At 39.8% G+C, this 13,695-nt stretch overlaps 2 protein-coding genes across 4 annotated transcripts in view; one reads left to right on the forward strand and one right to left on the reverse strand.

The window, feature by feature from the left end:
• The window catches only part of lrba (LPS-responsive vesicle trafficking, beach and anchor containing), a 1,157,354-nt gene that overhangs the window by 707,190 nt on the left and 436,469 nt on the right, over positions 1-13,695 (forward strand). The gene's annotated exons all lie outside the window — the stretch shown is intronic.
• On the reverse strand, positions 1,951-3,093 carry mab21l2 (mab-21-like 2). Its single transcript, XM_070864611.1, has one exon. The coding sequence runs from the start codon at positions 3,028-3,030 to the stop codon at positions 1,951-1,953; it is 1,080 nt and encodes a 359-aa protein (XP_070720712.1). The 5' UTR covers positions 3,031-3,093.

Genomic DNA, 13,695 nt, shown 5'->3' on the forward strand with positions numbered 1-13,695 from the left:
GAGACGAGTTCTGAAGCCTGTTGAATGCCCGAATTGTTCTACGTAAATAAACAATTGTTGTTCGGTTATTTGAAAGGCTAAAAAATGACACCGTCATTGTTTACAACATGTACAGAAAATTAGACGAAAGAAGGACATTTCTGACTTAGTTTACCCATTTCTTGATCTTTCGATGCAAGTGAAGATTTTGCGAAAAGCCAGTAAAATTTGAAGAATTGTCTATTCATTTATCGTACGTCCCTAGTCTTAACATTTTAAAAATATTTTTATTTTGGGAATTTACATTGTTTAGATGTTAAAATGTCAGTATTGTGAAATCCGGTTTGCAGGATGTTGCATAAAATTACACAAATTTAAGGTGGTACTGCAATTTAAGCCCTCACTGTAAATATAGATGGCGATTACCAGGACTTTCAAGTATTAAAAGGCACAGCCAGTTTTTTTAAATGGAAACACTCCACAAATTCTATAATCACTATTTAATAAATTGTCCTCTGCAATTACATCTTTAGTTACTATAATAGGACTGACATTTATGGTTTGTAATATGGTTATTTGTAATTTCAACCGTAATATGCTGTACCAACGTTTCCATTATTCAAGTGTTTTTTGAGACAAAAGTTCAGTTCAATGTTAACTTTTTAAAATAAATACACCTGTGGACAATACAGTGCAGCTGTAACATTGAAATGATTTCACCGCCCTTGAAGTTTCTCGTAATATCAAATAACTCGCAACGCTGCAACATTCCTGGATCGTATTCTTTGTATTAAAGTAATGTCAAATGAAAATTAAGTCACAGTGTATATTTCAAGTAATTGACTGCAAGATGAGACATTTTGTAAAAGTGCGGCCTAACTGTAAATATTCGGCCTTGTAGTTGTTCACTAGCGCCATTGTTAGAGAGGCTATTATTTTTGCTTAGATTGGAAGTTTTTCTGGCACTTCAAAACTATAACGATGCAGCCTTTTTCAATGGCACCAAATGGCTCTATGCACCTTTGGGTGTCTTTCCTCTCTCGTTAGAGGTGCTGCTTTCATCCTGAATTTTGTGTATACTGTACAGTTGTAGCCTGGGCCGACTACTTCCCGTCCTAATTCAGTTTTCCCCCTTTTTGCTAAAGACATAAGAACTTACTAGACAATGAAAAATTAACTCATGCGTTTATTCTAAAATCTTCGTGAGCTATTGCTTCTTGAAAGTAATTCTGCAGTGAAGACTGGATTAATTAGTTCTCAAATGCCGTGCGAAGTTTTTTTTCCATTAGTAGCGTGGATGCAACGTCTAAAACATGTTTTAAAAGGAAAATTAAAGTGTTTTATAGTTTTAATTATAGTATTAAACATAAATGCATTGTTGAATTTAATATGCAATTATAAAATTATTTAAAAAATGAAAGCGATGAAGAGAATCGAACCACTAACATTCACTAAATTCTTGCAGTTAAAAAAACTTAAGTTTGATCGAGGCCATTTTATCTTGTAATTTTTCTCCCACGTATATATAAAATTTTACTTGCAAATTCGTAACTATTGTGTGGAAATAACAACATCAAAAGCACAATAAATATATCAATAACATAATATAAACAAACGATTCTATTCAGATGTAAATTAACTGACAAGAAGTGCAGGTAAGGTAAATAATTTTATTACCATTATTACACGTTTCTTTTAGGGGCACATAGTCTGAAGTTGGCACGCAAAATACATTTTACAACAGAAATTTTCTTGGCCTTTAAAAGACTGTGCATACTTAAATAAAGGTTCCTCACAGGCTGACAACATCTAAACAAAACTGTCACATTTAGTTTAAAATGTACCTTAGATCTGTTTCACGTCAAGTCCGTTTGCTTCTTTTAAAGTCTTTTTGTTTTAATCATTTAGTAAGTTAAAATTTTGTGCCTTGCAATAATTGTTGAGTAGGCATACTGGGACTGTTAAGTTCTACTATAGCTTATCGAGGCTTTTTGCGTTGGTAAGAATTTCTCTCGCCAATCGCCATGTCTGTTTAGCCGCGCTTTCCAGAGCGGAATGAGGCTTTCCTTGAAAAAGATCTAGGTTTGGAAGAAAGTAATGAGGACACCTCCGGCACTGGAGACAGGAGATGAGCTGAAGCAGAATGCCGTTGAGGCGGTCGCCGAGGCATGACTCGTCCCAGTCGGTTTCTCTGGGGTGTTTCTCGCATTCGTAGAGTAGTAGTGTCTTCATATGGTAGTTATTGAGGGGCTGGCCTGGCAACTCGAGGTGTCGATCGCGCAAAGTCTTTAAAACGGATAGGCACTTTTTCCTGCAGCCCCCCATCAGTAGTCGGTTCTCAGCTTCGCCGAACTGTAAAACCCAAGCGTCGCTCTCGGCCGAGCTCTGCTTGCCTGTCAGGGAGTAGCACTCTTTAGACAGGAGGTTGAAGCCTTCAGCCTTGACTTCGGCCACCCGGTTCGGCCCGGGCCAGGGGATGTGTGGCATAGGCCACTGAGCCGCACTCCTGGGCCAGATGCCCGTGCATTTGAAAGCTGGCGTGATCTGTACTACGTAACGCTCCCTGATCCTTAGCTTTACCTCGCTCGTGTCTGCCACCATCTTCACCACATCTCGATAACTGCATTTGTCCACTGCCTGTGCCACCAGGGTCTGAAATCTAGAACGGATCTTCCGGGCTGACAGGTAGCCCGAAGCTGTAATGAATTCGACCCAAAGGGACATGCTCCTCTTGCGCCCGTCGCTTAATTTTAGCACAGCGCAGCCAGGCAGTGAGCCATCGTCCACGAAGTTGAAGACCCCCATTTGGTTCAGATAGAGGACCACCTCAAATTCTGTTGGAGCGATCACCTCCAACCCTTCGAAGCGCGTTTCGATCTCGCTAAGAGAGCTGATGAAGCGAGGCTCTTGGACTTCCACTTCTTTAAGGACATCGGCGACCACCTTGCACACCTCTCGAATGGTCTTAGCGATCGCGGCTTTCCTAGCTTGGCATCGCTCGTTGTAGTACTTGTTCAGCTGGTAGACCAGCTTGGCTTGAGCCGCGATCATGTTGGGACTCGGGTCCGGGCTGTACACCGGAGTCTCGCAATAGGTTGAGGGATCCAATGCTTACCGGTGTTCCGTGGGCACCCACTTTTTAACTGGTGCAAACCTGAAACAATTGCATTGAATTTAATGTGATAAAGGGGAGAGAGAAGTGAGGAAGTCAAAATGCAAATGTCAACTAAGTCCTCCAAAATCAACAACTTGTTTCTTCAAAAGGAATTGTTTTAAGCAGTGGCGATTGTCGCTGTTTTGAAGCATTAAATGTAAGTGACGATATTTGGCCGTTATCTTTCATTGCTCTCTCTCTCTCTCTCCCTCTCTCTCTGCCCCTGATTTTGACTGTTTTTATTCCTGTGACCACTTTTCCCCACGCTCAGGAAGTGTGTAAGAGTTTAGTTTATGAATGGTCCCTGCCGAGCTGAGCATGCGCTCTGAACGCCAGGAGGCCGAACCCGACGCGCACGTGCTGCTGACGCCGACCAATCGGCGGCTTGCTGTCAAGACTGACCAATGGGCGCGACGGGGACGGAGATTGGATACAGTTGTTAAAAAAAAGCAATTTTTGCCGTCTGCCACATCTCTCGGGCGGGGGCAGGGTGCTCGGGCTGGGGTTGGGGCAACGTGCTCGGGCGGTCTGGGGTTGGGGCAAGGTGCTCGGGCGGTCTGGGGTTGGGGCAGGGTGCTCGGACGGCCTGGGGTTGGGGCAGGGTGCTCGGGCTTCATTTACTCCTTTATATCCAATCTTTTAGACCAATGTTTATTTTGCATGTACAGCAAAATAATTTTTTAATGCTATATAATTTAATAATACGCGATATATTGAGAGCAATCTTAATAGCTATGCTAAATGTTGATAAAAAATTGTATATAAAGAAACTAACTGAATTTTCAAACTGGGATTGTCTACTTTTGGAAATGCCCATTTTCATATCTGTACATAAGACTTCAAAAATCAAAGGGATAAATCTATCTATTTTTACGGCAGTTTACATTTGTTTCCGTGAATATCCAGCGTATGTCGAAAAATTGGAATGAACACTTTTTTTAGAAGTACATATGACATTAAAATTGAGATTCATGTTTTACACCGAGCCCTGATAATGAATTGGTGGAGATGTAAGAATGGTACTTTTAAAAAAAAGTTTAAGACCAAACTTTTATTGGAGATTCGAACATTGTACATTGAAGGATTTTATACTGCCACAACTGGATGACGAGCGGCGGTAGTTTTAATTGAGGTCACACATTACCAATCTTCTAGCGGAGCTCTTTCCCGTTTCTTCCAGGACGGGTTGGTGTGTTCAGACCGTGACCGCGACACCGCTCTTTATGTGGGCTTGTCCGTGGCCCGGGACAGGCCGGCGGGCTTTACTTTCCAGCCGCCTTATAGTTGCTCCAAACATACGGACTCAACCGTAGATTTGTCTCGTCTCCTTTTCACCAACTTGTTTCATTTCATGTTTTGCTAAAACAAACCTCTTCAAGCCACGTTGTTGCTGCAGGACGCGAGGCTGAATGTTTCCAGCTGACGACAGCCGGCGGAGCCTTGAGCCCAACGCTGAAAAGGCACAGACTGCGACTGGTGCGGGGCAATTCCAGCGGGTTGTCCGATTTTAAAGGCGGACTTTGATAAGTTGCACTAAACAAAAGAGAAAGTACAACCTTAAAAAAAAAAATACTTAATTTAAGGTACGAAAGACCATTTGCTAAGAATGATTTGAAACGGCTGATTTGTCACAATCGCTATAATTTAATTCCCTAGCTATGTTTAGGAACTACTGATGTATTTGGTCGTGTAACCAGCATCCAAACGATCAGTCCCGCCGTTTTCAGCGAGGCGCCAATTAATTCAAGAGTTCTTCAACCAAAGTATCAGTCCTGAATCGCACTTTTCATTACGGATTTCCACGGTACATAATGGCTCCACTCAATTAACTGCATATAACAGTCCCGAATTCGTGGTATTATATAGATTTGTAAAGCTAAATAGAAAGGAATATTAAATTATTTACTTAAATGCATTGACAATGTGAACTCCATATGATTTAAAGGTGCGCTGGCCCTGGAACCGTTTCCATATTGCTATGAAAACGTTATCGGCACACAAATCCTGTGAAAGCAGTCTTCTTAGCATGAATAATTAAAGGCGACCGTATCAGAAGCTGTAATTGAAGAGCCTTGCCACCCTTTAGCACGATGTTTTTTTGAGTCCATCAGCACTTCCTTGAGGGTGCATTAAATAGAAATTGGCAGACCGCTAGAACAGAATTCGGTATAGAGAGAATGAGGGAGACAGAAAGAGCTCTCCATCTTGAGAGCCACTTGAAAGCCCTCAATGAATTGAACTGCATTCACTCTTTACCACCTCTCATAATACTTCAACTAATGAGCCTGGGGAGGAGGAGGTCTGCTCCCTGACAATAAATACATTATGAGAGGCTGGACTTTCTCTTTGGTTGCTCCACAACATGTTTGTTTAGCTTACCCTGTGTTTATGGTGTGTATTATAGCAGGGAGGAGCAGCACCTTTATCTGCGAGGTCTTAGGAAAAGAACACAAATCCAGAGGGGGTTGAGATTGAGCTAAAATGTAAATAAGACAGCCGTTCCACACACACAGTGTATACGCATTCACTTTATTCAGACTGGACAGGTGATGACATTGCTGCAATATTTTAACATAATAGTAAGTGTTGGTACCTTTTTATTGGCATGGTCGTTCTCAATAATCCAAGGTGCCAAATAACACTGGACTATTTTTGACCAATAATTAAGGGACATTTGAACACTGACAGTTATGATGGTGTTTTGTCAGCAATTATTTTAAAGAGAGCATGAGATTTTGTCCTATCTTGGTTGCAGTTCAGAAAGATTAAAATTGTCTTTATTGAAATTACTTTGGCCTTCTAGCAGATGAAATGATCATGTATAAAAAGCAGTGTAATGTGCTAACATGATTCTTAAGGATATACTGAGTTGGGTTATATTAAAACTGCTTTTGTTTTGTAGCTGTTTCATTATTAAATATGAAGGACCTGGGGAAGGAAAATAAGGTAACTAGTGGCTGTTAAAATCTAACCTTTCTTCATCAATACTGGGGTGCTAGTTTTTGATGGCTAAAACTTTGTTGTTTTACCAGTTTAACTGTTTAATGCATAGTTGTCTTTTTTATGTATGTTTGAATAACCAGGGAAAATGTGAGTACAGATTAGTATTAAATCAGAAGCATGCACTGTGATTATTTTGGTTATTATGTATAACATTTTTTTTCTCATTTTCTTTGGATGGAGCTAATCTGCAAAACCTAACTGAGAGTTAGCTTTTTTGTTAAATGTCAGAATTTAGTTTTTTTTAAACTAATCATCTTACAACTTTTCTGTTGTGGTTCAAAATAAAACATTTTCTTTTACATTTTTATTGTTATCGGATTTTACATGTTTCAGTTTCATCAAAGTTGTGGTGCTCTAAATGACTGCTACTATATTTTTTGAAGTATTTTTTGTGAGTAATCTGGAAAAACAAATTGCAATTCTGATCTAATTGTTTATAAGTCCTGTAGCATTCCGACAGCTTTAATTTTTAGCAATGTGTGATTTGCTAATATGGGTGCATTATGTTATGGTCGTTCATCATTTTGACCTTCATTAGTGTTGACACAAGTGTGTGATACATTGTGCTACTTCATGATTCATATACCTATCTATATTAGCAGCAGTGAGATTTAAAGCAGTTAAACAATTGAGTGAATGGAAAAAAGGTGAAAAAATGAATTTTATTTGAAGCATCAAATTGTGATGTTTCCATAAATATTCTCCTCTCGTTCTGGACTTGCATAATGAGGTTTGCAGTGGTAGTATATCTTTTACCCATTCTCACAGTATGTTTTATTTTTCTGCTTTATATAGAATTATTTCTTATTTTTTTAAATTGCAGTGTATTTTGATTCTGAAATGTACTAGATCAATTTTAATAAACAATGCAAAATAAATTGTTAGAGACATGTAAAGACAGTAGAATCAAAAATCGGTTTTAAAAATTGAAAGTATTAACAATTTTCTGGAGACCAGGCTCCATAATACATACTGAGTATTGATTTTATTCACATTTTACTTTTATTTATATATTTTTTTTGTATCTGAAATGTGTATTCTGTGTTCGAAAACCAGACACAGACTCTTAAGTATCCTCACCAGTGCAGCATTTGATTGAAGATTGGATTCTTCAATGTAATGTAACAATTTCTGGACCATTATAACACAGCTCAAATGTATACTCAGATCAGCCATTGCAGTACATTTTTTCTCCAATATGATGATCATCTGGCACAAAGAATACCATTAATATGAAACACTTTGAGCTGTACAGTGCCAACAAACAAGCACATTGATGTAAACTGATTATATTATATGATGGTGACAGCTTATATACTGGGATGAATAGTGCACATTTCATTTTTGTAACTGGACAAACCAGATAAATTCAGAACCTTATAGAAACATAGAAAATAAGTGCAGGAGCAGGCCATTCAGCCCTTCTAGCCTGCACCGCCATTCAATGAGTTCATGGCTGAACATGAAACTTCAGTACCCCCTTCCTGCTTTCTTGCCATAACCCTTGATCCCCCGAGTAGTAAGGACTTCATCTAACTCCCTTTTGAATATATTTAGTGAATTGGCCTCAACTACTTTATGATACAACAAACAAAAGTTAAGACTAGTGAAATCATTTTAATGGTTTAAATATGTTTGTGCTTGTTGCTGAAGCTTTGATATTTGTAATTTGTGAGGCAAAAGTATGAGTTACAGTTTGCCAACAATTCAACTACATTTAAACAAAATATGAAAGCTTTTAGATACCTTAACTGTTGAGGTTCTGTCACGCCCAGCAATTTCAGGGGCTGATAAAGTTCCTACTCAAATAAAACTTCACTTCTAACCAGTCAACTACTATAAAATAATCTGTGCACCAAAACGCAGTGTTCTTCGTTGGAGAAATTGTACCTAGTTCTAAATGTAAGCTGTAGTACTTTTCAAATTGTTTATTGTAATAAAACATGACTATCTTGAAAAATACAAAAAGATATTGCAGCCAAATCATAGAATAGTTGAGAGGTTGCAATTTAGAACCATAAATGACCAAAATATGAATTCATAAATTTGAATTTTAAAATGGTGCATGGCTAAACTTTTAATTTCCACTTGAGAGTGTTACAAATAAAGTCAGTGGAAACTGTTTTCTCAGTATATAGAGGCTATATGACAAGGAGCTATAAGATATCACTTGTATTCCGGGATTGGTCCAAAAGGTCACAAATAGTATCACTCACCTTTTCATCATATACTTTGTTTATAGCATATCTTGGTAATTTAAATGTGAAAAGCTTGATGGAATATCAATTTTAAATGTATAAATAGTATTCAATGTTCACTTTGCAATGTGGTTCCAATGACATCACTGTAAAAGCTTTTTCTTAAAGTGCTATCTGTTGTCAATTGTGATGTTATCACATGACATGCAATTGGATTACATCATTGCACTTGGCAAAGAAATTCATTCTTGATTTTTTTTTGATGTTTAGTCATTTTTAAAGATGAGATAATAACTTACTTGGCTTTAACATATGCATGATTTTAAGGTATGGCGTAGCAACTGAATATTATCTACACACTGGTTATATAATTACCTGTGTTTTCAGTTTTACTTTTACATGTTGCTGGAGTCTGACCTGCTAATGTCCATGGACCATGTACTCAGTAAACTTATACTGCATTGCCATTTATAGAAAAATAGTATGGGGCAAGACTAATGTCTTGACCTGTCACATTAATAAATTCCTGCACTAGTGATGAAGCTCTAATTGCTGAAGGGAAAGTATAGGTTTGAAAAACAATTATTCAGTGATGCATACAGTATTCCTTTATCTGCTGGGGCTGGTTAATGGTTTTGGTAGGTGACTGTCTGACAATTGTAATCCTGTTTACTTTTACAAGAGAAAACATTTTTCCTGGGTAAATTTAACTATCTGACATGTCTGACTTAAAAGTCCTTTTACTACTGTGCATTAATTTACTGCATTGTATTTGAGTCGTAAATCATGCTGCAAAAATATATTGAACTTTTGCCTTTTGCATTTGTCTTTAAGGCTGGGAACTTAAAAAAAAATACGTATACCATGCAATCGAATCTTGTTCTGTATGATAGGTTGGAATAAACAAAGCCATCTTAAATAGATTTGCATATAATATAAATGACTATAACAGTGATGTTGAGGAATAATTTGTATCTGGATTAAAACATGACTTTCCCCTTTGTGTGAGTGATTAGCATAGCACACCCACTCTAGTAGAATTATTGTTAAAAATTAGATAAGGTAGAATAAGAGATAGTACCTTACATGATCAAAAATGATTATTTTAACAAAAAATAAAATAATGGAAAATTTCGATGTCTTATTATCTTAATCTACAAATTTTCACATGATACAATACTTTGGGTACTACCCTGATATTTGACTCTTACACTGCAGTCATATCATTTTTGTGACTCTGTCAAGTGAACTTTGCTTCAAAGTGACACAAAAATGAGTAACACAGGTCAGGTCCAATATAACTCTTGAGCTCAGCAGTACCATACTCCTGGAGAGGAGGCTACTTGGGCAGTGCTGTGTGAGGCCAGGTTTAATATATATTGGTGTTGGGGGTGGGGGGGGGGGGGGGTTGTTGGTGGTGGTGGTTGGACCTGCTGGGAACTTTATAGATTTACAGAATTTAAAAAATTGTTTTGATAAAGCAGGCACTCTCAAAATGTTAAACAAATTAATAGGTGGGAATGGAGCTTTAGGCATGCGATTAAGGGCACATATGCAGAGAATGATGTACAGCCAAGTATTGCCAGCTGCAATTCAATAGCTACCAGTGTTAGACTGATGGTTACAATATTAATGCAGCTTTAAAGTTTTTTTTCAAAACGATGAATTTCTCATCTGCATTCAGTAAAACTTTCAGTTGAAAGTGTCATGATTTTGTCCAATATTTGTCACAAATTATCCTGATAAAAGCATATTTTCACAACAAATTATTTCCTTTGATTGATTGAAAAAATGTTGAAATATTTTCATTCTGGGAATTGGCATTATAACCCAACATATCAGAAGTAAAGCCAAGGATGAGAAAGGACTATTCAGCCCACCAAAGTTATTTGTAATCGAGAAAGATTGCAAAATGCTGCAGTACAACGGGACCTGGGGTACTTGTGCAGGTACAGCAAGTGATCAGGAAGGCCAATGGTATCTTTATTGCTTAGGGGATGGAGTATAAAAGCAGGGAAATCTTGCTACAGCTCTATAAGGTATTGGTGAGGCCACATCTGGAATACTGCGTGAAGTTTTGGTTTCCATATTTACGAAAGGATATACTTGCTTTGGAGGCAGTTCAGAGAAGGGTCACTAGGTTGATTGCGGGGATGAGGGGGTTGACTTATGAGGAAAGGTTGAGTAGGTTGGGCCTCTACTCATTGGAATTCAGAAGAATGAGAGGTGATCTTATTGAGAAGTATAAGATTATGAGGGGGCTTGACAAGTGGATGCAGAGAGGATGTTTCCACTGATGGGGGAGTCTAGAACTAGAGGGCATGATCTTAGAATAAGGGGCTGCCCATTTAAAACAGAGATGAGGAGAAATTTCTTCTCTGAGGGTTGTAAATCTGTGGAATTCGCTGCCTTAGAGAGCTGTGGAAGCCGGTACATTGAATAAATTTAAGACAGAAATAGACAATTTTTTAAACGATAAGGGGTTATGGGGAGCGGGTGGGGAAGTGAAACTGAGTCCATGATCAGATCAGCCATGATCTTATTGAATGGCGGAGCAGGCTCGAGGGGCCGTATGGCCTACTCCTGTATCTATTTTTTTATGTTCTTTATAAATGCCTAAATTATAATGCAAGGCACCATTTTAAGGGATTTGCAAATAATTTACACTTATTCACTTGTCTGATTGATTACTCTTCAGGCGAAGTGTTCTTTTTGTTGGAATTAAATGTTTAAGAGGTGATGAAATACTAGAAAATAACTAGTTTGCTAAATTTTCTGTCAGTGTACTCAAGTATTAACTCCTAGCTTTCAACAAACTACTATGGTCTCTTAAAAAGATGTTTTGCTAAGAACTGGCGGGGCGGGGGGGGAGAGGAGAGGAGAGGAGTGGTGAAAAAGGCTGGATAGAGCCTCTAAGAGGTGGTAATGGGGCGGTAAGGCCTTCCCGACCGAGGGCAGGTGGTGGGGCTGACCCATCCGCAATTGCCATGGGTTTCCACTGCACCCCGTGTTTCCACCCCGCACAGCGCACCGACCTGTTGTCGGTTGCGTGCCGACCCCTTACCGCCCAGCGGCAGCTCCATTTCAGTGCGGCCGCCACCGGTTGGTGTCCCCGACAGCTTCGCAAGGGGAGGGCACACTGCCTCGGCCGCCATTTTGTTTTAATTGTCGGCCAACTCCTGAGTCGGCCCGACAATGGCGGCCACCGGTTCAGCTAAACCCCTCCCTGGTGGCGCAGAGGGCTCCAGGAAGGCCTCACTCTGCATCGCAGCGTCCCTACTCTTTAAGTGAACATCCATGGCACATCCATGACGTGCTGACGTCATCACCACCGCGCTGACATGGTGGTGAACACCGCCCCGCTCCCGACCTGATACCGCCTCCACCAGAGCTCCAAAGCGCTGGGAGGCGGTGTCAGAGTTAAAGAGCCAAATTTTCCAGTTCTTCCCTTTGACTCCCACCTGGCGCTAAATTTCCGGCTAATTCGAAGTGCCCTCCCCAATTTCACGCTGAAGGCATTTTCGGCCCCTTAGTTATGTTAAAAACCACATATGAAATTCAGATGTATAATTTTTGAAGTATTTTATATATGCATAATCTTGTTTTGGAAACAAACCTTTCTCTTTATGTGAGTTATCAGCTCCTTTGGCAACTGCTATATAAATGTATCCAATGGGAATTCCAATGTTAAAATGTCTACACTTAACAATTATACTTGTTTGTTATATCTCCCTCTGATATCAGCTGATGGTGAACTAATAGTATCTGAACTGATCACTGACCTGTCATGGCTCCCTGTCACAGGTTTGTGTCAAAAGCTGCATGCCTTCAGTGATTTCTCCTATGTTTATCTGGCCTTCTCGCCCCGTCCATAGCTGGCTCCCTCTTGTGCTCTGTTCCTGATCCTATTCTGACTCTTCTCTCGTCTATTGCCAGCTCCAAAGCTTTGTGGCTTTCCACTGCTATTTCTGGACAATCCCGGCCTGATTTTGTTGCCGCTTCATTCCCCTCTTCAGCTTCCATGACCTGTAAATCTTTCCCTCACTCACGCTCCACTTTAAAATCCCATTCTTGGTCTTCACATTGACAGGCTGGTGGAATGGGCGGACACATGGCAGATGAAATTCGATGCAGAGCAAGTGTGAGGTGATATATTTGGGTAGGAAGAATGAGGAGAGACCATACACACTAAATGATACAATTTTAAAAGGGGTGCAAGAACAGAGAGACCTGGGGTTGCTTGTGCACAAAACTTTGTAGGTGACAGGACTGGTTAACAAAGCAGTTAATAAAGCATATGGGATCCTGGGCATTATAAATAGAGGCATAGAGTACACAAGCCAGCAAATTATGTTAAATGTATATAAAACACTAGTTCGGCCTCAGCTGGAATGTTGTGTACAATTCTGGGCACCTCTCTTTAGGAAGGGCATGAAGACTTTGGAGAGGGTTCAGAAGAGATTTACTAGAATGGTTCCAGAGATGAGGGATTACAGTTATGTGGATAGACTGGAGAAGCTGGGGTTGTTGTCCTTGGAGCAGAGGCGGCTAAGAGGAGAACACTAAGAACGTAAGAATTAGGAGCAAGAGTACGGCCCTCGAGCTTGCTGTGCCATTCAGTAAGATCATGGCTGATCTTTGACCTCAACTCCACTTCCTTCGCCCCCCCCCCCCCCGATCCCCATATTCCTTGATTTCCCTAGACTTCAAAAACATATCTAGCTCAGCCTTGAATATACTCAACGATTCAGCATCCACAACCATTTGGGGTGGAGAATTCCAAAGATTCACAACCCTCTGAGTGAAGAAATACCTCATCGACTCGGTCTTAAGTGGCCCACCCCTTATCCTGTGACTATACCCCATAGTTCTAGACTACAGCCAGGGGAAACAACCTCTGAGCATCTACCCTGTCAATCCTCCTCAGAATCTTATATGTTTCAATCAGACCACCTCTCATTCTTCTAAACTCCAGAGACTAGGCCCAATCTACTCAACCTCTCATCCCAGGGATCCCTCTAGTGAATTTTCATTGCACCGCTTCTGAGGCAAGTGTGTCGTTCCTAACATGAGATCAAAACTCTGCATAGTACGCCAGGTGTGCTCTCAGAAAAGCCTGTACAAATGTAGCAAGACTTCCTTACTCTTGCAATCCAACCACCTTGCAATAAAGACTAACATGCCATTTGCCGCCTTAATTGCTTGCTGTACCTGCATGCTAACTTACTGTGTTTCCTGAATGAGGACACCTAAATCTCTCAACACCAACATTTAATAGTTTCTCACCATTTAAAAATATTCTGTTTTCCTATTCTTCCTACCAAAATGAATAACCCCACAATATACTCCATTTGCCACCAT

Source organism: Pristiophorus japonicus, chromosome 2 (genome assembly GCF_044704955.1).
Source record: "Pristiophorus japonicus isolate sPriJap1 chromosome 2, sPriJap1.hap1, whole genome shotgun sequence".
In the NCBI taxonomy this organism is placed as follows: domain Eukaryota; kingdom Metazoa; phylum Chordata; class Chondrichthyes; family Pristiophoridae; genus Pristiophorus; species Pristiophorus japonicus.

Coding starts and splice junctions, on each gene's coding strand:
- mab21l2 (XM_070864611.1), bottom strand. CDS start 3,030: ATGATCGCGGCTCAAGCCAAGCTGGTCTACCAGCTGAACAAGTACTAC.